Source organism: Mastacembelus armatus, chromosome 12 (genome assembly GCF_900324485.2).
Source record: "Mastacembelus armatus chromosome 12, fMasArm1.2, whole genome shotgun sequence".
NCBI classification, from domain to species: domain Eukaryota; kingdom Metazoa; phylum Chordata; class Actinopteri; order Synbranchiformes; family Mastacembelidae; genus Mastacembelus; species Mastacembelus armatus.
Genome location: NC_046644.1, coordinates 5,481,874 through 5,505,881, shown reverse-complemented (window position 1 = coordinate 5,505,881; position 24,008 = coordinate 5,481,874). Strand labels below are relative to the sequence as shown.

The window sequence follows — 24,008 nt, the reverse complement described above, 5'->3', positions numbered from 1 at the left end:
CAGATGGATCCACAGGTGTGCCATGTGACCTCAAAAGCAGGTCTGAGTGGGACTCTATGAACTGAAGTAATCTTAAAGAACCATAACAATGTTTTCAGAATTTTTAGCTCCATAGCCACAACTTATGTGTACTTCACATTTTTGCTGAATAATTTCAAATTGCAAGCGATACCATTTTGTCTTCCAGCTGTTTCAAGCAGCCATGGTTTTCCATTCCTCAAAACACATTAGGAGGCTGTTGCTTGAAGTGTGTAATCATTGCAGTGAACATCAAGTCCACATTGTCAAATCTTGTTGCAATATTTTTTGAGTACATGATATCTGATTTAAATTAAAACTCAGAAGTTTAGCATCTTCTCATATCATCATTCTGGTATGGAAATAGATATTTAAATGATGCCCAGCCACAGAATGTAACTTGATGCACACTGGGATGTCTCATATGCATAAAAGTTGCCTTGTAGCTTTTTGTGTGTATTAAAAATACATTGAAGCTTCTAAAACATATTAGCATTGCTTGTAAATAATTAGCAATAATAAAGTAAATGCAATTAGTGGTAAAAAGAGTAAAATTTGCACTGGTATGGTCCTTTAAATGAGGAGGGGGGTAACTTCAGGTCAAAGACGAAGCCCAGGACCTGTGTGCACTTGGTCTACTGTTTACAGTTTGTTGTCACAGCCACGAGGTCGACAATCATCATTTTGATGCAAGGCTGTTGTAAACAGTAAAAAAAAGTTGTCATTGCATTCATCGGCAGTGCGTTCAACTGAAAAGTTCTATTCCAAAATGCTTTTTGATTGAGAAAAAAAAAACAAAGTTACTCAGTCACCCAGTTAATGGCGGCTACTGTTCCGAAAAACAAAACTCTTCAGCTGGACTTGTTCTTCTTGCAAGCGCACATTTCCTCTGTCGCCCACTCTGTTCCTTCTCATGAGGTGCAAAACAAAGCTAGAAACATGACAGTGCAAAAGACACGTGACATCCAGGACTCCAGACGAAACGAATAACTCCTAAATTCTTCAGACAAAGACGAAACATCTCATCCTCAAAGAGCAAAAATCAATCCTGAACAAATTTCATCAGATTGGAGAAAAAAAAAAAAAAAAAAACATGAGTAAGAAACAAATCTTATGAAAATATGGTGAAAACTGTACAACAATACTGGCCAAAAGGTTTTGTCCTGGGAGGGTGAAGACTGTATGTGAGGCTGTTACAGCAACACTTTAATCTGTTGGCATTATGAGATAAAAAAAAATAAAAAGAAGAAGAATCACCTGGAAGCTTGGTGCATCCTTGTATATAAAAAAAAAATCAGAAATAAAAAAAAAATCATTGCACATTCTTTTGTACACACATACAAACCTGCGTTCACTCTCACAAACACACCACATTATGAATGATCGTAATCATTTTTGCCTTCAGTACTTCAAATGGAGCATGTCCTGTCTCTGTGGAATGTCTAAGTACATGAGGTCCGACTGGGAACAAAAAAAAACAAAAAAAACGTCAGGTTTCTTCCACACCTGCAAGTTTACCTTTACAAAAATCTTTTTTTTTTTTTTTTTTGTACATGAGCAGGTCTGAGACATGCAAACTTCAACTATAGGCAGGAATAAATACACAAGAGAGCAGAGAATGGTGTCAGGAGGTCTAACAGCTTGATAAAACATGACACAGATACGGTGAGAGCGGATATACAGAAACATTCTACAGCATGATGTTTTTGTCACCAGCAGCACAGACATACACACATTATTGGCCAAGGTCACTTTTTCAAGCAATTATTCAGAGATCAGAGTTGCTACTGACTGACAGAAATCTTCCCCAGGGTGCATATGCTCTGTCCCTCACCTCAAAGAGGGGAAGAGTTGAAGTTTTGCCTGCTGTTTACACTCTAAACATCCAGCAGCTTCGGTACAGCATAGTTTGCCAGAAAACATACAAAAACCTAAAAGGCATACAGAAGCTTTACAGGATGAGCAAGATGACCAACTGAGGTGTTGGCAGAAATCAAAACATGCAGCTACAAAAACAAAACAAGACAAGAGAAACTACAAATGTGGCACCCTTTTACCTTTTTTTGTTTTGTTTTTGTATATTGGAGCCTGCCATTGATTTACTGTATGAAAGCGGACCTGTTCCTCCAGGCGTTACATTTCTGGAGGACGTCCTAATGACATGTTTCCATGCTAACACTGAACTCTGTCACCGTGGCAATACCTACACATGGGCACTGGTGGCTTCCTGCTGCTTTGCTTCCACATGATGAGCTGCAGCCCTGGAAGCAGAAAAAACGTCTGGGGAGGAAGACAGATGCCTCTCCAGGGTTTGACAGTCAATTTCAATTTGTCAGATAGCTTGTTTGTGAGGATGGGGAAGGAAGGAAGCCGACAGATCAACTGTCCAGGATCGTTGGGGAAAGACAGTCCAGCTGCTTGTGGATTTGTCGTGTACAGAATGGGACTCTGTTATGCTTTGATATGCAGTTGAGAACGTGGCATGTGACACTAACGTGGCAGGAAGTCAGCCCAAAAAATAAAAAAAAGGAGTGAAAACCCACTGTGTTTCCTGTGCGATTAGGAAGATGTGCTTAGAGACGACTGGAGTGTAGAGCTGCAGGCAGTATAGACCTGGTCCCACAGGTGTCATGCTGTGATGCTACTGTACAGCTGACTGGTCCAACTGATCAGAAGTAAAGAGCGGGTTCGCTGCTGTAGTCTGACAGGGAGGAGCTGTCTGCTGGTGTGAGCTGAAGAGAAAGGACACAGTTTTGATATTCTAGTTAAGTCGCTTTTTTCTGACTTTGCTTTGTGCTATAAAATCTAATAAGAAGAATCCATAAAAACTAATAAGAAACCATAACATTTCTGCAAAATAACATCAGCCGATCAGTGTTTGGAGAAACTACTGCACAACAAAAAGACATTTTTAAAGACAGTCTCAAGGTATAAAAGCCAAATTTAAAAGGCAAGATCAATAATCTATTCATGATGTTAGGAAAAAAAAGTGGTCCATCCCAAAAAAGCAGAACACACACACTGATCTAATGGTTAATCAATAGACTGTTAATAGATAAGTTTATAACTAACTTATTGGACAACAAAACCCAGATATTCTCTGGTTCTAGCTTCTCTTCTTTTTGTACCCTTTATCAAGAACTAGAGCCAGACCGATATGTTTTTTTTTGGGGCCGATGCTGATACCGATATTATTAAGCAAAAAAAAATCCAATATCATTATATTGGTCAAAATTATTTATGTATATCTGCGGCATATTTGCCAATACCGATATGTGATAGGCTCATATTAGCCAATAAAATCAGCAAAACGATATATCGGTCGGGCTTTATTAAGAACTGAATATATTTGGGCTGTCCAGTGACAGTCAGATAAAACAAGATGTTTTTAGATGCTGCACTGAGGTTTGAAAAATTATGATGAGCATTTTTCACCCTTTTATAAATGATAAACTGATTCATTAAAACGGGTAGATCTATCAGTTGGCAATAATAAAGATCAGAATCCATGTTGTTCATGCTTTCTGACATTACATGTTTGATGATGATCAGTGATGTTTGTGTTCCCAGCAGATGAACACGCCTGTATTTTCATTTAAGATCAGATAAAACAGAGCTTATTTGATGTGGTACAAAAGACATTGTTGGGGTGTTTCAGGTTTTGAATCTAGAAACTGGGCAGCATGGTGGCTGAGTGGTTAGCACTGTTGCCTCACAGCAAGTAGGTCCTGGGTTCGCGACCCGGCCTTTCTGTGTGGAGTTTGCATGTCCTCCCTGTGCTTGTGTGGGTTTTCTCCAGGTACTCTGGTTTCCTCCCACAGTCCAAAAACATGTATGTCAGGTTGATTGGTGACTCTAAATTGCCCATAGGAGTGAGTGTGAGTGTGTGAGGTTGTTTGTCTCTATGTGGCCCTGTGATGGACTGGTGACCTGTCCAGGGTGGACCCCTGCCTTTCACCCAAAGAGAGCTGGGATGGGCTCCAGCAGGTCCCTGTGACCCTGGTTAAGGAATAAGTGGGTATAGATACTGGATGGATGGAATCTAGAAACTTTAATTTCAGGAATTTAAGACTTCTCCAATACTTGCACATGTTCCGCACAAATAAAAACATCCATTCATGAGTGAGAGTAAAATAAAGACTGGGGGGTCTTCGCTCACCATGACTTCCTCTGTCATCTGTGCCTGCTGGGAAGTGGGGTCTTCCTGATAAACACTTTCATCACGTTTGTGTTCTTGCCACGTGCTGAAGTCCACGGAGTGCTTGGGAACGTAGCTGGAAAGGTCTACAAAGAGCAAAGACACATCCATGTTATTTATATGGTAATATATGTTGCCAGTGTTATTTCATTTTTATCTTCTGAATGTTTAATAATCACCCTGTAAAATCTTATGTAAAAAAACACATTAATAATAAACAATTTCTGCATTTATCAATGAACAGTGTCCAATATAAGTTTTTTTCAAATGTAATTTTTAATTTGTCCAGTAGGGGTCCCTGTCATCATACTTATTGCTGTCCACTAGGTTTCACCATATAATTGTAAGTGTAAAGTTAAGTGTTAAAAATTGTTAGGAGAAAAAGTTTTGATTTTTTTTCCTCCTTAAAAACGGATCCTTGTTTACTTTTCTCATTTTCAGCACAACCTTCTGCACTAGCTGTCTCTCTCTTTCTGTCTCTCACACACACCCACAACATACTGATACAAAAGAAAGTAAATCGACTTTTTCAGTGCCCTTCCTGCACTGAAAAAGGTCTGAATATCTACATATCTACATGCATTTTTTTAATGTCAGAATAGGAAAAACAATACACAGCTGGATTCTAAAACTCTATTTTTGCTGACTCCAAAAATAATTGGTCGACACATAAACAACAAGACTAGATTTAAATCCATCCATCCATCATCTATGCTCGCTTATTCCTAATTAGGGTCGCAGGGATATCGTTCGGGGGAAAGATTTCTAAGGTACAAATAAAAGTCATCTTTCCAACCTCTCGATGCATCCTTTTAGACATTATACAGTCACTCTAACAGGATCTGCACTCATTTCTTCCCATGAGGGGCATGAATGTGCATACATGTAATGACACTACTGCTAGAACATTTACATTTGCCTGTGATACGACAAGAACAATTGATCTAATGGTTAAATTAGGTCAAATTGAGGGAGTCATAAATAGAGGATTCATCCTCAGCTGCCATTAGGGTGAATGGTGGACAGCCAACTTCTCCAATCCTTTGTCTATTTGCTTCATGTCTCACCGTTGCTGTTTGTCGTGTGGGTGGGTGAACTGGTGAAGCTGGGTCGAGGGATGTGGATGCGTCCCACCATGCTGGGCTGCTCATCTGGCACCTTCCCATCCAGTTTCTCCTCCTCGTCCTCCTCCCCGCTGTCCCACACGCTGCTCTCCGACGGGTACTCGTAGGTGCTTTGGAGGCTCGACTCGTTGAAAGAGATCTTGAGCTGAAATTAACAAGATAAAATGTGTAAATTATAAACCATAATCCTTCACATCAAACTGGTCTGATTGGTCCAGTGTTGGTCATTCATTTATTGTCCTAAAAATCTAACACAAAGAGAAACAACAGACAACACAAATAGGCCCGTGACATAATTGTTCCATTCATATTGTAAATACATGGTGACACTGATTTCCTCTGGCTACCTTTTTTTACCCCCAATGCCAGGAAACTTTTGGTGGTGGTCAGTAAATTTGGACAGTGCCTGTTCATGACTTTGACTGTTTAAATTATAAAAATAGCTACCTGACAAATCAGATCTCACTTAGACAAGAATCTGAAAAGTGATTTTACATCCAGCAAAAAACTATAATCAATGTTTTAGGAATTGCAGGAACTATAAAAGAATGTTTAGCTATTGACTTCATTTATAAAAATACATTTAACTGTACATTGTACCACGTATAACTGTGCATGTGACAAATAAAGCTTATTGTATCTTAAGAATCAAATGCAGAAAAATTAAAAGCATGGCGAGTTTAAATTCACATTTTCCATTTGTTTAGGTAGCCCTTATTTCTGAGGACCAGCAACTTGTATGGCTTCTGTAGGCCAAATCTTTGTCTGCCCATCCATCTTTGTTAGCAGAGAAAACAAACCACTGGCTGCTGAATGTTTGCTTGTTGAAATGGCTGCTGGAAAAACCAAACTTTACAGCCATTAGCCAAGATGTCAAAGTATCAGATGTCCTCACACTGTAAAAGAACACGTTACCACATCATACTGACATCAAATGATGAGCACAGGAAACACCAAGTTATTACTTCCTTATTGCTGTGCAATTCTACTATCTATAGACTGTACATCTCTCAGTCCTTTGCTCACTGCTGCAACACCAGTTTAACTCAACCCAAACCAACCACCTTATTAAGCAGAGTTTTACCTGCTGCCGTGTGTTTAGACCTGTCTGTGACTGCGTGCACAGTGCTTTGTACAGTATGTCCTCTAAGAGGGACAGGTGCAGGAGCTGATGGCCTGTGATTGACGTGTCTATTTGGCAATGATTCTAATAAGTTACTGTTTATGTATTGTGGACACGTAGGTGTTTACAAATCAAAAAGGTATGATGACATCGCACACACACACACACACGCACGCACACACACACGCACACAGACACACACACACACACACACACACACACCCACATGCACACACACACAGCAGGTTTGTCCATGACTTCCCCGAGGTTGTCAGCTGATTGCTCTTAACCCACAGTACCTGGCTCCATCTACTCTGCAGGTCGTGACTCACTGTGCCCTAATCTCCAACACAAGGCCACAAGCTGGCAGCACTGCCTCTGACTCAAGACCATTTAGGAATCACGCTTAACCTTAATATCAAAGTATCATACTTATTCCCTGTGCTTCCCGATCTCTTAATGATTTATCTCTGTAACTTTATTGAGCAGCAAATTTCTGGTATTTGTGGCAAAGTGCCGCAAAAGTTACATTACATTTTTAAAAGATTTGAATATTGTCATTTATGTATTGATTATAGACATTTCAACAAAAATAAATCTAATATATTAAAGACATGAAATTTGTGTTTGCATAACACAATGTATCTTTATTTAATTAAAAAAAGAAAAGCTTACAGGCACAGGCCAGTCTATAGGTGTATAAAATAGGGACAAAGGTCTATAGATTCTGGATCAGGTTTGTAATTCTTAGCTAACAGTCTATTGATTTGACAGACAAGGATTAATAGATTTAGGTCAGGCTTCAACTAATTAAATACAAGGGCCTATATATTGCAGACATGGATCACTAGATTTAGAATGAGATTTAGAGCCAGCATCAACGATTTGACGCAGCTATAGATTGAAGGAGAGTGACTACAGACACTGGATGAAAATCTAGAGCAAGGATAAAACTTAGAAATGATGACACTGTTTGATTAAGTATGTAGATTAAAGACGAGGGTCTATAAACTTAAGATGGCACAGTCAAGAGTGGGTGGAGGTCTATAAAGGGTAGAGAGTTCAGCTCCATATACGGCTCTACAAAGTGAGGACATGAGTCTAATTCAAGACAATAGTCTGAGTTAAGGACAATGTCCTATAAATGAAGACTGAGCATCTAGAAGCAGTTTGAGAGTCTACAGATTTAAAACGATTTACAGATTAGAATTTGTGGGCCCTTGTGTCTGAAAAGGGTCTGTCACTCAAAGATGACGTGGCTGTGCACTCCAGATAATGGTGTTGAGGTTCAGAGCTATGGATTTCAGCACAAAGGGCCACAAACAGAAGACGAAGTTGTATACAAAAACAAGAGACAAGGGTAAACAAATTTAGACTGAAGGTCTACAGATTCTAAACTATGGTCTATATGTCCACATTCAGTTTTATAGATTAAATACAAGGGTCTATAGGCCCTGGGCCAAGATACAGAGGTTTGGGCCTATATAGGGTCAGGATGAGGGTCTAGATTTCACATGACTCTGCAGATGTGAGACAAACAGTTAAAAGGTTAAAAAACAAGGGCCTATTATTAACCATAAATTACTACAGATTTCAGATGATGGGCTATAGATCAAAGGAGATGACCTACAGATTGAACACGAGAGCCTCTTCCACTCCAGTGATGCTCGTGTTTTTGATAATTTAACAGTTGCTATAATAACTAATCCAGGCTGACAAAAAGTGTTGAAAAATAACTACAACTATTGGGATAACAAAATCTGTAAGGATGCTTACATTGACATTCAGCCTGATGCATGAAGCCTCTTATGGTCTGAATGTAACTAATGAAAATGATCATGAAAAAGCCCTGTTCTGCTGCTTGGAAAAATAAGATAGAAAGATTAAAATGCAGGCTTTTCTTGGAGGAGATTTGAGGTCCATATGCAGTAGATGGTTTGAACTAAAAGACAACTGTATAAATGAACAAAAGGGGCAACATATTCAAAGAACAACAATATTGACCTTTCAATATTCACCAAACTACAAGTAATAACAATCTTGTTTCAGACTCAACAAATCTGGCTTTTCAATGTAACATATTTTTACAAAATTTTTCTTCCCCTGACAGCCAAGAAAAAAAACCCATTAGCATTCAGCCATAGTAACATCACACCCCACATCAAATCCCATGTAGAGAAAAAGGCGCTGACACTATGTTACTGTCTTTATTTTTAACCCCAAACCACCTTTTTTATTTCCTGTGCTAAATCTTACACCCCAAAAAGCCTGTGCTTTTTAAACTGGCATCCTGTCTTAGAGGAAGTCTCTTGATGCCAAGTGCAGGTCTATCAATAAATCAGACTAGCTGCTGAGCTTGCTTCCTCTTTCACTGTCTCTCAATTGTCTTTCTGTCTACCAGCACTCTGCTCACTTGAGACTCTTGTGAGATGAGACACCTCTGTAGTACCTTACTTGTTGCTTTCTCTCTTTCTGATGGTATGTTTTGGGCAGAAGAAAACAAAGAAGAACAAACTGGGGCTAACAGAACCAATAACTATATACACGTCCCATGCTCACACTTGAACTTCCAATTTGTATCCTCTTCTCTGTGACAAAAGCCTGCACCAAGTGATTAATTGTCTGTCCTCGGGCCATGGGACAAGCCAGCTGGGGCCTGACTCAGGTCTGTTGTCCTCCTCATTCACCACAGAGAGCTCAGGCAGGATGTTGCAGCATCGGCAGGCCACCGACAACTGACACATTTTTCTGGTTTTGTCTGATATTTATCAAAGAATGTCTATGTATGGCAGCATATGTATGCGTGCATGTCTGTGTGAGGCTGAGGCTTTGCGTCAAAATAAGATAAGAAAAATGTTTTCCCGGGAGTGCACCCTGCATTGAAAACAGCAAAGGGAAGTCCTGTTCAGGAAAACACTTTTTTATTTTGATGTTTCAACGTATTTGTGTGGGAATTACATATATTACCCACATGTGAAGAAAATGTCTTGTGCGTATGATAATGGTTTTGAAAGAAGGTTAGTCCAAAGGTACTTTTCTTTCACTTATGCCCTCCAGATGTTTTAATGACAAGCCCATGAGTCCAAATGAAACTTTCCATTTTACCCAATTTCATTTTTCCTTTTTAAATATAAATTTTATATCGCATATGAAACATGAGTTAAAGGTAAGGTAGCAATGTAGGAAATGGGAGAAATGACTATTCAAAAACCAAGAGGGATCCTTTCCCCTACACGTTAGATGTTTTTGCTCTCTCTAAGAAAGAAGGGGAGTGTTGAAGTTGAATATACAATGAGGATCATTGTCAGGACTGCGGCTCACAAGTCAGCAGCAGCTTCGGCACAACCATGCTGAGACATCAGAGAGGGATGGGAAGACACCAATTTGGGTAATTAATATTTCTGAGGAAACGATTCCACAAGTTCCATCACACGTTTCATCAGCTGTGTTGTGTGTTGTTTACATGTTGTGTGTGAGGCGCAAAGGGACTTGAGGACAGACAAAGGAAGATGTGAATGAGGGAGGAAGAGTAGAGTCAGTAAATGAGATTATGTCTTCATGAATGTGTCTTGGCCAATGGCGGAACGTGAGCAGTGCCAGGAAATTTTTCCAGGCCACCCAACATGGCATGTCCTCATTTGGTGAGAAGTGGCAGCTACTAAAGCACACACACACACACACGCACGCGCACACGCACACACACACGCACACACACACACACACACACACACACACACACTGATCGGGTTGACCTCTTTTGGGTCAGAGTGTCGCTACATCAAAACCCACACAGTTCTTGCTAACAACTGTGGGTGTAGCAGTATTTTGTGTTTACATGATGTGTGTCTGGGTGTGCGTCTCTCTTTTAAAATGAGTTTCACTATTTATCTCAGCATTGTCAGGCGGCACAGGGCGTGGTGTGTACAGTCATGTTGATACTGGGTGTGCACCTGCTCATAACCGATATGCAGAGAAAAGCATATGATGCCTCAGGTGCTAAAACCCAAATGAAATCACATTTTCCGTCAAATCAGCGCACCCACACATGAAGATGCTCTAAGCAAATTAACGGTGCGTAGTGGCCTGGAGGAGCATGACCAGGTGCCTGATTAGAGCTAATCTCCAGTCAGGTTGATAATATTAGAACATCACCACAATGAACCGGCTGAGGGATTTAGCTGCAGCTGCTTTAGTGCCTGAAGAGAAGGATAATAAAGCTGCCACATGCCTTGTTTGAGCACAAACAAGGCATGTGCCCTACCTTTCCTTTGTGCTGGTAAATTAGGGTGACTACTGAGAACTGAAGGATCTCATGTTGGGAAACGGGTGAATGCAGCATTAAAGCTCAAGTGGAAAGGATATTCAACAGAGACTCTTGCACTATTTTAGTATTTAAATAGGCTTAAAAGAAGATTCTTCTGATGTTATGAGAAGGATGTTAGATCACAGAGGACTACATAAGAATAACGTAATAAACTCTGACAATTATTTCCATTGTGAGCCTTGATATAAAGATAGTGAGCAGGTATAGAGGACTAACCAACAAATCATTATTTACAAAACAGCACTCCAATATTTATGTCTTTATCCCTCTACAATAGAGGTGAAGGGAATTTCTAAACCTATTTTTGCAGGGGCAAAAAGTGATTCAGTAAAAAGTAATGTCATTTAAAACTGCTGACAGGGTGTTCAGTCAATTATGCAGAGTAAAAGGGACACTGCTTCTGAATGTTACCGTTAAATTATTTATGTATAACTTTTCAACACTGTGAGCAAAATTTCACATCCTTTTTATTAGGGATGAGGCAGACGTGTCAGAGATGCAAATCTCAAAACCTGGACAAACAAAACTCAAATTATCTGCAGGATTAGATAACATTAGAGGGAAATGAGAAATTATTTTTTTTATTATTTGAGGGAACAGAACCTTTAAATATGGACAAAGAAATAGAAATTGTGATGTACTTGAAGAGCAAAAAAATTAAAAATTAAAAAAAATAAATAAAAAAAATAATTACCCCAACATACTGTAAAGTCCAAAAACACAATAATACCCCAAATCTACTGCCAGTGATAGATAATGTTTTTAGTGCGTTGAGCCAACAACTTGAGTAACTTACAGCACAATAAAATGTGCTTTCATTACTATTATCCATTGCTTCTCGTTATTCATGGTAATGCCACAAACATCAACACCACATGCACACATCATAAACCCACCCCCCAAAAACATAAAAATATATATAACATTCTTTAGAGTAATTATAGGTAATTTGCTAAATGCCAACAACAGTCAGCTGTAAATGAGAAGGTACGCAAAACCTGTTAGATGCAGGGATTCAAAATAGCAGACCTTTAGGCTATCAGTGACCTGACATAGTTTAATGAAAGGTCAGTGTGCACAGGATCCAAAGCCACAGTACATCTACAGAAAAGCCCTGTAGCTGCAAGCAATGCTATAGATTCAGGTCAAAAATGCACAAGCTCTTTTGTAGGTGTCGACAAGTTTCTCATCACATACACAACACTCAGTCAGTTCTGTTTCAGTCGAAGTGTATTGAGTGCTACAACCATTAGGGATCAAGTATCACAATAATGATAACTGTGAAAACTCTGCACATGTTTTGGTTGTTTGGTGTTGGCGACTCAGCCTCATGGCGTAGGCAGTAAGCAGTGCCACGTGAAAATCTGTGTTTACACTGCCATGTCTCAAGACTGTGTGAGTCACTGCTGTAATAGTATGCCTTTTATAGCTAATGTGTGTGTGCGTGCGTGCGTGCGTGCGTGCGTGTGTGTGTGTGTTTAGGTCTCCCTGTGCAAGATTATCTGCGTGATAACAAAGAGATGGCAAAGGAGACACATTTTCAAACCTGTTTGTATCAACAACCTCTTTGTAAATCTGTCTCAGACTGGTTGAACTGTTACATTTTTTCAAATCAGAGATTTTTGTTAATAATAACCAGATAGAAATAATAACTGCACCATTAAGGTGGAGACTGAAAACCTGACACCATGGGAATGTTTAATATATATATAAAAGCTCACTTATGGACTGTCAAATTACAATTTATTTTTTAGGAAGTGGCCAGCGATGGTTAACCTTTTTGGATGGCTCCATATAATTTCTGAAAGGGGTAGCCTACAAGGTATCTCCCTGGTTTGTATGTAGACAATGCCAGACAAAGGTACTGTCTACATTTGTAAAAGCCCATGGGTGTGTCTCACATTGATCTGTGTAGCTGTGGAGTAAGAGTGAACTTTGGGACAAAGATGAGTCAGAGATCGACAGTTTCATGGCAGCACATTACAGGTCTCACATAGAAAAGGAGGTGGTTATGTGGACGATATCTGATAATGTGAACATTCAGATAAAATGCAGAGTGACAAAAAGCTTAAAAGTCAAAATGTTGGATCAGCAAACATAATTTAGAGGAGACTGCAATATTCAGCATGCAGATGACCTCTCTATTATCTTTGAATTTCATCATATAAAACAATGTATTTGACAGGGTGGTATATATTATATATTATAGTGGTGTATATATAGTGCTAAAAGTATAACTTGCTTAATATTTATGTAACAATTGTTGCTCGTTCTTCTCAAACTCCTCACATATGCTAGTAACACAGCTGCAGGTAATACAATAAAAAGCTAATAATTAAGAAGAAACAGTTACTAGACAGTATTGGTGTCACAATTTATTAACTGACAAACCTAAACCAAACTTTTTTTTAACTTAACGTAGGTCCTGCCATGGGAAAATAACCTTATTAAGATAAGGAGAAGGGTATCAGTTTTATTTTTGGGTGTAGAGTGTGAGTGTATAGTCTAAAGACAAAATAATACTACTTTTTTACCGGCTGTATCTTGTTTACTCACTGCAGCTCACCAATATACCTAACAACAACCTGAGTTTGAGAAAATATGTGCTAAACACTAGGCTGTTTGCAAGCTAATTCCTTAAACCACTGTATCACAATGTGAACATGTATAAACGTCTAAATGTTAACACTGTTATTGTCAGCATGGTGCCGTGCCAGTGTTAGCAGTGAGTAGACTAATTGGTTATGTGTTAAAAATGAATTTTAGAATAGACATCATTGTCATAGCACCAGTCGCAAATATTAATGGAGTCAATTTCCAAAACAACTTTGATAAAGTTTGATAAACAAGTTTGATAAAAACAACAATCAGACAGAACAGGTAAGAGAAGATCCATGTCGGGGGTAAATACACAAAAAAGTGAGAAAGTAATACTACAACATGTATGGAGATGTTGTCAACCCTGTACTGAAATAACTGACCTTGGTTTTACACTGGGCCTCCTGAAAACATAGTGGTCCTCTCTTAAAGTGAGCTCTCTGGGTCTCTACCCACACAAACACTGATTTAGGTTTGCTGATTACAGAACATACTCAACAAAAACCTGTTCAACGCCTTTATTTGACTACATTTCCATTTTACATGGGTCTTCGCCAGGTCAGCATGTTCCTTATAGCTAATACTTATCCATAAAAAAACCCCACAACATCAACACTGACATCACAATGTGCGTGTGTTTGAGAGAGCCAGCATGTGTGCGTCTTTATCCTGGAATCGTAATGACAGGATAGAATGGCCGCAGCTCGTGTTGCCCTGGCGACAGGCGCCATGGATATGTGACAGAGAGAAAGGGGAGAGTGGAGGAGAAGAGAGACGAGTATGGCGGTAAGACAGGCGGCTTTTGATCACGTAGACGGAAGAACAAATTATTAAGCATTAGAGACTTACATGACAACAAACTGAACAAACCGTAAAACAGAACCACCATTTACTGAGATACAGCACATCTCAGGCCTGCATCCAGGGATTTTAACCACAGAAACATTCAGGTGGATCACACAGCCTCCATGGAGATGGTATTTGAATAAAATTTGCACTGTGCACGAGAACAGTACAACATACAGGCACATGTTCCCAACAGTATTTTGCATTTTTAATGAAAAATACAGAACGGGGTGTATTCTTTTGAGCCAACAGCTACCAAGATCTTTTTACCTTCTAATTATCAACACACCCAAACAAATCATCCACAAAATGTTCATGTCAACGAAATGGAGAGAACCCTATAGGTATTTAAAAAAATCTGTGGCGTCTAACTGCTTGTTTCAGTCACCCACTTCATTTCTTTAAACATTTTTCTTTTAACTCAGCTTTTAGTCTCTTCATCTACACACACACACACACACGCGCGCGCGCACGCGCACACACAGGCACACACACTGAATTAAACATGACAATGATAGTGGGGCCTTGCTGTCTGAATTCTAATTACACCGACATTGCAGGGTTGCACATGGGCCTAAGGGCGGTGTGGGAAACCTGCAAGTGTGCATTCGTACAAGGGTGTTTATGCAGAAATTTGGCATGGCTTTGCTTGTGTGTGCACATGTGAGAGAGAGACATTCTACATCCTACAGCCCTAGTCTTCTAAAGAAATGACAAGCTTGTTAGAAGAAAACCATATTTACACCGCCACTGATATCAATAGTTAAAATAGAACTTGCACGGCTCTCATGTGACAGGCTGTGTGAGTCAAAGTCATTTTGATGCTTTAGAAGTGACTCGTTGGATTGTGACTGAAGGGCACCTTTGTCTAAACATTAGGTCTGAAGTCTTCTATTCTTACCTTTTGTCCTTAATGCAAACTTTTTCATTTTTGCTACTTTTTGTATCTACACAGTTACATACATGGCTCATGATCTCATCTGCCATCAGAAAGCTTTTCTGCAAGCATTACATTTTCTGGAGGTAGGACAGTGGCACTGAGTGATGCAGCAGCTCAGTGACTAACCACAGGAAGTGAGGTAAGACTCAGATCTAGGTTTCTAAAGCAAACGCCACGCAATAAGCAATTAAAATATGCATCCAAAACAACGATATAGGGTGACATCATTGGACACAAAAGTCATTAGTGTAGCTTTAAGATGTAAAATTGCACATTTAACTGTATCTAAAACAAATTTCAGCTATGATAAAACTTTGAGCAGTGTCTGATCAAGTTCAATAGCTACTTGATACTTCATTAAAACATCACAACCACTTCCGTTATTAACAAATTTCAGGTCAAGGTTGTTGAGTGCAAGGCAGGACTATAGACCTTAAAACAGATTTTGTCTACAGCGCAGCATTTATTAGAAAAAGTGAAAGAAATGTTGCAATGAAATCTATACACTGGGCCCAGAATCAACTAATAAACAGCATATGATAGTATTATTGTATAATATAGTTTCTTGTCTATCATTTTTTTAACTTAAGAAAGAAGATTTCAAAAAGTTTAAATATCCTTGCAGCTATTTTCCATTGTTTTAGTTAGTTTCTTTGGAGTGGTAGGTTTCAGGAAGTGTAAGGGAGGAGAGATGGGGAATGTCTGCTGGGTGGTAAATAATTAAACACAATGGACTTTCACACCTGTAGCGCGGGCACACAATGTAAATGTAGGAGTCTGCCCTTTCATTGGCCTTCCTGTGTTACTCAGAGCTTTTAACCATTTACGTCAGGATATTTTTAACCGTATGCATGACATCTAACTACAAGTTTAAAAAAATGCCTAAATGTCCTTTACATGCATGCACAGATGCGGAGGAAAGTATCTGATATGATGTAGTCATACTAAGTCTAATTTATTTATGAAGTATTTCTTAAAGCATATGTCACTTCGGCACTTTAACAAGTGAGGGAGCAGCAAGATTGAGTCATTTTCTTGGTGCATCAATGCTTGACATCACTAGGCATTTAGTCCTATAATGAGTCCTAATTGTTTTCTATTGGTGCACACTGCACAGATTTAAAATCTATTGTGCTTAATGCTGTCTGGTTTATTACAAGCAGTTGCATAAACATGAAGTCATGAGAGTTTGAGTTAGAGTGATAGGCAACTGGTTCATTGGACAGTTTAGGTGATGTCACTGCAGACGTGAACTTCACATCACTCCACGTTCAGTGGGTCTTCACGGTTAGGCTGCATCTCCTGTGTTTGGTTGCAACCACATGTAGTAGCAGAAGTTGTACGTTTCAGCTATCTAGCTTCTACTTTTAACTCTCTCGTTTAACTTTGCTGACAACTCCTTTTCCTAACTCACAGTTGCAACATTTGCTGTGAAGGTGTTACAACTGACTAAGGTTGGTGGGAAACCATGAGTCACATCTTGTGCTTGCCAGTCAGCCTGTTGTAGGTGGAGTGTTGGTTTCAATGGCAGTAAATGTGCGAAAGATCAGCATCCCACAGATTTTTAGTCCTAGTCGTGTGTCCATTCCTGTCTTAATCACATGTGTTTCATAGCCTCCTGTGGTTGGTCACACCACAAACAAATTCCACCAGAGTCTGCTTGGAACTGTGCCTGCACCCAGAGTCAACCACTGGCACCAAGTCTTTCATCCTATGCTGATTTAGGGTTAACGGGAACTAAACAGACTGATATCTAACCAGATCCCAACTTCCATTAGAATAACAGAATAGTTGTTCATTCACCTAAACAACTATCACTTTCGGTGACAAACACTTGATTTGACTACCCCTAATTATTAGTTTGACAGAATGATCACAATTACACATAAATACACTGCATTAATTTAGAAATTAGCCAACTGAGTTGGTCGTCTGTGCAAATAATCAGACAGCATGAACACAGAGGAAAAAAAAGCAGGGTGCAGAATAAAATCTCTGGATCTGGTGCTGACACATGGGTCTGTCTCTCTTTTCCCATAATAACTGGTCATAGGGAGCAGAGACTTCAAAAACAAACCACTCCGCCACCCTCCTATGTTTTGTTGCCAGCTGCATCTCTCCTCGACAAAAAGTGGCAGTGCCTACCACATGGAAATAAAATAATTTGCCAATTCTGCTTGCACAAAGTCAAGAGTCAAACTGCAGATGGAAACTGAGTCAATGCTGGCCAGTACATTTCACTAGAAAGCCTCAGTCGATTTTATGCAAATACAGCAGTGATGCGGTACAAGAAGCTGCACTTGACCTACATACTGTAGCTCTTTCTCAATTCCTTCCCTAATACAGAGGAGGAGATCACAGGAAGCTGGAAGCGAGGGGACAGGCCTTATTAACCACCGCCGCACAGGAATAAAGCAGTGCACTCTGGGTAGAGGAGAAAAAAACAAAGCAGAGTGGTGCTTGTGGAGCGATAAAAACGAGAGTACAGGAGAGACTGTGCTGGATGTCTTCCAGCATTCAGCACTCATACAGGTCTTGAGATCATGCAGCAAAAGAGCATGGACAGAGGAAAATGTTTTGGGAAAATGTAGAAGACGATCTGCTTTGCAAAAGCTCTGAAGCCATGACGTGCATAGGGAATATTCTTTTCTGGTCAATGTCCTCAGAAAAAATATGACTTGGGTTAGTTGGGAGAAAAAAAGCAATCGTGGACTGGAACACTGATTTGAGGCCATTCTGCGAGGCTGCTCTCACACAGAAGCAGCACTGAACTAAAATTCCACACAAATTATACGGGCCAGGCCAAGCCTTGATGCCTTTTGTAATTGCCAGTGCAGCCCTACCCAGAAAAGAAAAGAAGAAAAAAATCTGGGCCTTGATGATGACCAAGAAGAACAGACAGAGAACAAAAGGAGAAACTGTTTGGTTTGTGAGCAACAAGGACAAAAGACAGGATGTGTTCATGTCTCGTGATGGTCTACATAGAGATTAAAAACATGTACACTACAATTAGGTTGCATGGATGAGTCTGCAGCCTGAATATCCGTTGTTCTAAGGTCACGATGTGCAGGCAAGCATCACTCAAACCCACAGAACTGTATTTTAAATTCTGATGCAGCTGAAATCCCACACTTCCCATTGATACTAAATATAAGATACAGAATTAGAGGGAATTGTGGACCAAAAGCTGCACAAAACATCTGCAAATGCCCATTTAAAGGAATACTGCAGCAATAACTTCTGACATTCTGGGTTGAGGGTGGGGATTAAGATTCTTGACAATACTGCAGAGAAAGTACCAGAGTTTCTGTCCCAACATCAAAACTGTGCTTTTTAAGTAATTTTAAGTAGCCCTAGTGCTTTGCCCCCTGTGTAAGAGGTCGGTGGATTAATTGGAGAGCAGAGGATTACAAGCAGACCGGGTCAAGGAAACTGTGGGCCAATGTCTGAGAGGCTGACACACCGACCCACATTGAAAGGCTGCCAAAAAGCTCAAATTACACAGGATTAGAGGTGATGTGGTGCTTTGTAGATCGGAAACAGTAGGTCTGAGACATAACTGAAAGACTCCTGAAACTGTAGAAATGCTTCTTTTTGCATTTCTACAAATAGTTCCCTAGGAGGAAGGGTGTGGAATTGACCAGTGTCAGCAGTCCCAGGCTGGAAACGCAGGTTGCTGTGGTTACACGCTCCACACCCTGACCATCTAGACCGGCTCTGCAAAATGATGTTCAGTAAAATTTCAAGCCACAGTCTGCAATCTTTAGCTGTCTCTTCAATGCAGATACCAGCGCAACATAAACACCAACATATTAAAAGTAATACCCAGTAAACAGGCCAGGAATATGAATGCAGCCTGCAGCACTGGCCAAGTTAATTAATTTAAGGAACATTCTGTGTTATTTAATTAATCCCTAATACTAGATGATAATAATAATAGATGAAACAGAAGCAATATGCAGCAAGACCTCCACCATGCAAGCAGCAGATATCTGATTATGATTTTAATGTGGTGCCCAAAAGACACACTTTGCTATCATTTAATTATCATTTGGGATAGCGGCAGGGGAATAGCTCAGCTTTGAAACGAAAACACAGATGAATTCAACAGTAAAAGATGTCAAATAAATTTGCTTTTCAGAGCCTGGGACAGTTCGGATCTGGCCCGAATCCCTGAGCCAAATCCTGAGAACTGAATACAGCCTTGATGAGATTGTTCAGTCAATAGGCTTGAAGGGCCACGTAACCCCAGTAATGTGCTCTGCAACACATAATGTGTTTTTGTGGGGCAGCGCTGTGTGTTGCTCCATGTGGTGGCCTAATATCATCTTTTTAATCCACTTAGGCATCAAGGCCTAAGAACAGGTCAAGTGACGGGACGTGGAGATTTAGAGTAGCAGACACTCACACCACAAAACATGAAAATAACCATGAGGAATAATCATAAGGTGGAAATTCTGCCTGGATCCTCAAGAAAGCACAGATGACCAGAGTTCACCGACTTGGTTAAAGAACAGCAAAGTGCATAGATGAACAGAGGTGAAAAGAAAAATAACACAGAGCCTTTCCTGTGTGACGCTGATGTTACAGCACTAAATTTAGATCCCAGGAAATGTTCATTAATCCCTCCTGGAAGATTGGGCATGTTATACATATGAAAACACAATAATTCCACTACTTTCTGAGTGACATGCTATTTTATTGGTGAGGATAATTGATTTGCCTTTTGGTTGGTATTTCAAATGTTATTATATAAATATCTAATATTCAAAAAATGCCCATCTCAGAGTCCTAGAGTCCCATATTTGTTTTGGAAACCTGAAAGCCCAGAGGTATTCTGTTAAAAGTGATACAATACACAAGCAGTAAATCCTCACGTGATCAACATCCTGGCAATTTTGTCTGATATTTACTTACTTGGTTAATTTAGAATCGAAATGGTTTGAGTAATCAATTAATCTAGTTCTCTACATGCACAGCGTACAATTGTAAATCCAGTCAATAAAGACGCTCTGTCTGGCTCAGCTGTTGCTCTTACCTTCTTGCCTGTGGAGCCTGTCTTGAGGAGGCAGGACTTCGCGAGGGACAGGTACCCACCAATGACCTCAATCTCCTCCACAGCAGGGTAGCGCTTCTTCAGCAGGGACCCCAGCTGAGCATACGGGGCCTGTGGGGGAGTGGACCCTGGTGGGGCCTCAGCTGTGGCATCCTGCTGGGGCTCAGGAGAACTGGGCTGGACCTCGGGCTCCACTCGACGTTTAGGCACCACAGTGAAGGTGTTCGCCTTCCTTCTATGCACCATGGGACTGGGTACGGGGACGCGCCGTTCGGGTTCCACGTCAATGTCATCTATGTTTGTCACTGGCAGTTGATCCTCGAGAGACTCCTCTGTAACCATGGAGGAAGCAGGAGGAACAGGAGATGGGGCAAGTGACTGTGAGGGGATGGCAGATGTTGCAGGTGGAGAGACAGGGGGTGAAGATAGGATAGCTGGAGAACGAGTGGGTGAAGAGAGAGCAGGTGTTGAGGAGGATGCTGGAGTGAGAGCAGGAGTGCAGAAGGGTTCAGGACTTGTGGCAACAGAAGGAGATGGCTCCAGTTTGGATGGCATCGTTACCCTCTCCACCTCCTTCTCTTCCAGCTGTCTCTCTTCCTTCCTCTTTGAGGGTGTCAGAGTGGGCGTAGGTGCGTGAGAGGTTGGCACTCCAGGTGTGGGCACCTCTGCCACTCTGTGGGAGGGGGAAGACTTGACTGGGCCTGACTGTACTGGGCTGCTTGTTGCAGATGAGGCACCAAGATGGCGCTTGGGGATTACTGTGAAGGAGTTTCGGGACTGCAAGCGCAGGTTTGCAAGAGCCCGTGCCTGGGTGTCCCCAGCAGGAATTCGGGCAAGGTCTGGCTTTGGAGAGGGACGGATCTCAAAGTCAGGCGAGGAACACAACACCTTCAATGAAATGGAGTTTGAGGGGGACTCGGCACGAGCACAACGGTTTTCCGGAGAGCATGGCACCTTGGGTTTGGGTGGCACCTCTGCACCCTCCCAGTCTCTCTCTCTGGTGGGCTTGGTTTGAGCCCTGTCTGGCTCATCTCTGGTAGATGCAGTCACACCATGGCTCCCACTGTCCTCAAACCACTGACGGAAGGAAGACACAGACTGAGGGGCCCCAGCAGGGCGCTGGGGGCTGCCTGGCTCAGAAACAGCAGGCTGTGGCTTTGGTTTGGAAGATCGGGGACTCTGGAAGACAGGTGACGATGGCTGGCTGCTACCCGGACTGCTGACTGATGGGCTTGGCCTGGGCTTTGGCACCAGATCTGACTGTGGCTTGGGCCACAGCCTTGGCCTGCTACCGGCACTACAATCCAGATCCAGCAGGTTCTCTGTGCTGTGGGACTTCTTCTGCAGCTTCCCGTAATTACTGTCAAATTTCTGCAGCATCCGGCTAACCCTGCCTTGACCCTCACCTGCTTCATATGATGCGACTTCATGATCAGGGCGGCCCAGGGTACTCAGGTTCTCCTCGCTCTTGCTTAACGTGGTGTCATAAATGACCACCTCCTTGGCTCTTATCTCAGTGACAGCACTCCCTCTCCGGTCCAGGAGGTCGTTCAGGGAGCTGTAACTACTCACACCGTTTTGTTGCCAGTTGGATCCGGTTTTTACTGTTGCAGCTTCGGGAAAGTAACAATCCGGATCCGATTCAATTATGATAATATTCTCTGCGCGGATAGTCCGTATACCGGGTACGCTGCCGTAAAGCTCCAAGATGTGCTGCACTGGACGAGCAGCGTTTTCTCGGTCCTGTCGCCTCTTCCTCTCCTTCTCCAGCTTGATGAACGGGTTCTCCTCCAGTGGGCCAAGGCTTTCCTGTAGCACCAGGCTCTCCTGTGTGTCGTCTTCCCTCGGTGAAGTCCGCGTCTCTTTGTTGTTCGCGAAGTGCTGGCTGGCTGTGGTGATGGTGTAGTTCCGCCCGGACACACCGCTGGGTCCGCTCTTCGGGCCGCCGCTGCTGCTGCTACTGCTGCTGCCGTTCACATTTCCTGTCAGCTCGCCGTTAACCCGCTGTGGGCCCGCACCTCCAGGGCTTGTCTCCGCGGCACCGGCTCCCCCGGACACACCACCCTTCGCCTTCCTCCTCTCCAGTATCTCTCGCTTCCAGGCCGGCATCCTCGGGCTTTCTTGACCGGGCTCTTTGCGGAGGACGCGTAACTCACCTCCGCCAGACATTGCGGAGGGATGTTTGGAGAGGATGGAGAGGAAAGGGGGACGCTCCGAGGCGGTCTGGCCGCTGTTCGGTGCGGTGATTCAACCGATATCCGCCTCAAACTGTACGTACAGCGCCGATCACCGCAAAACCCACACGCATCCCTGCCGTCTCTTTTATCTCCCTCCTCTCCCTGCGCTTTCTCTCTGTCTGCCCCTCTCTCCCCACAGCCCCTGAATGCGGTCCCGCCCCACCTCAGCAGCACCAGCGGCTGCGAGAGTCCCATCCGCCTCTTCATTGGTCGGTATGGTCTACAGACACGCCCACTCCCTTTCTTTTGCTCGTGGATCATTGACGTCAACCACTCCCATTTCTATTGTTGCCTAGTCAAAGAAGCACTGTCAATCAAAAGTGGTGCGTTCAGGTTCAACTCGGCGCTTCCTTTTCATATTTAATGCTTTTACTGGATGAGAGATATCGCAACCCCTGAAGGGAGCAGCCGAAAGGAAAAGAAGAAGAAGACTAGATGGGAGATATGTTATGAGATATGTTATAAATGTTATTAGTACAAAAATTTGCTTAATCTAATATGTAATTGTAGAAGATACTAAGCATTAGGACAATACAAATTATTCATTCTAATTATAACAGCATGAGATTTACAAATTCTACCACAGAAATATATGACATGTGCTTAATTTTTAAAAAATCTTTTTTTAATCTTCTGAAATAATGATTTTCCTGAGTTTTTTTCTTTTACTTTACTATTTGATTTCCAATAACATTCCGAATCAAATGTTTATAGTTTTCCTTTTAAAACCGCCTGAAACAACCCAGTTTTGCAGAACAGGAATACAGTAAGCCTAAGATCTTTTTGTTAGGCTGGGATAAGCAGTCCATGAGCACGACTGTTCATTCAGCATTTACCGGTGATCCCACCTGTCAATAATCCGGTGTTGTGTCGAAGTGTGTTTCCCCCTCGAAAACAGCGACGGGAGTGCGCGTTCAGAGAAAGGCTCGCCCCCGAGATGTTGTACTCGTACCACACAGGTTCAATGGTGAGCGGCAAAGCCCAAATAGACTTCTATCATTATTTTCTATCACTGAAGACAAAGGAGATTTAGTTTTGTTTCTATACAGTGTTTTACTTATTTAATAAAAGAGTTAGAATGTACTGCCTACATAGTTAATCAGCTCTTAAAAGCACCTTAAGTCACAAGGCTGTTATTTCTTTTTCCCTTTGTGTTATTATGCTGTATTTTTAAAATAATTTGGCCAAAATTATACAACTGAATTTTAAAAATCACTGCATGATATAAAGGAAAAGTAAATAATACAAATCAGCTTTAATATTAGTCCACTATTTGTAACAAACACCCAAGAAAATGAAAAGAAAGTGACTTAATTATAACATAACATAGCAGATAAGACATTCTTAGTCGTGATTAGAGCGACATAAGTACTATAAATTTTTTAGGTTTATTTTCAAGACTGGTGTAAAAATCGTTTCTCTTCTATCCAATAAAAACAGCTCTACAGTCTTTTTTGGACTTTACCACTCTCCGTCGACCATTGATGGTATGAGCACAACATCTCGAGGACGAGCCTTCCTCTAAACGCGCGCTCCCATCGCTG

General features: G+C 41.4%; 1 protein-coding gene across 1 annotated transcript; it reads right to left on the bottom strand.

The window, feature by feature from the left end:
* Positions 1-152: 152 nt before the first annotated feature.
* Positions 153-22,591, bottom strand: tprn (taperin). Its single transcript, XM_026298121.1, has 4 exons — positions 20,210-22,591; positions 5,284-5,485; positions 4,178-4,302; positions 153-2,750 (listed from the first exon to the last, which is right to left on the bottom strand). The coding sequence occupies exons 1-4, from the start codon at positions 22,394-22,396 to the stop codon at positions 2,688-2,690; spliced, it is 2,577 nt and encodes an 858-aa protein (XP_026153906.1). The 5' UTR covers positions 22,397-22,591; the 3' UTR covers positions 153-2,687.
* Between the last annotated feature and the right edge of the window lie 1,417 nt (positions 22,592-24,008).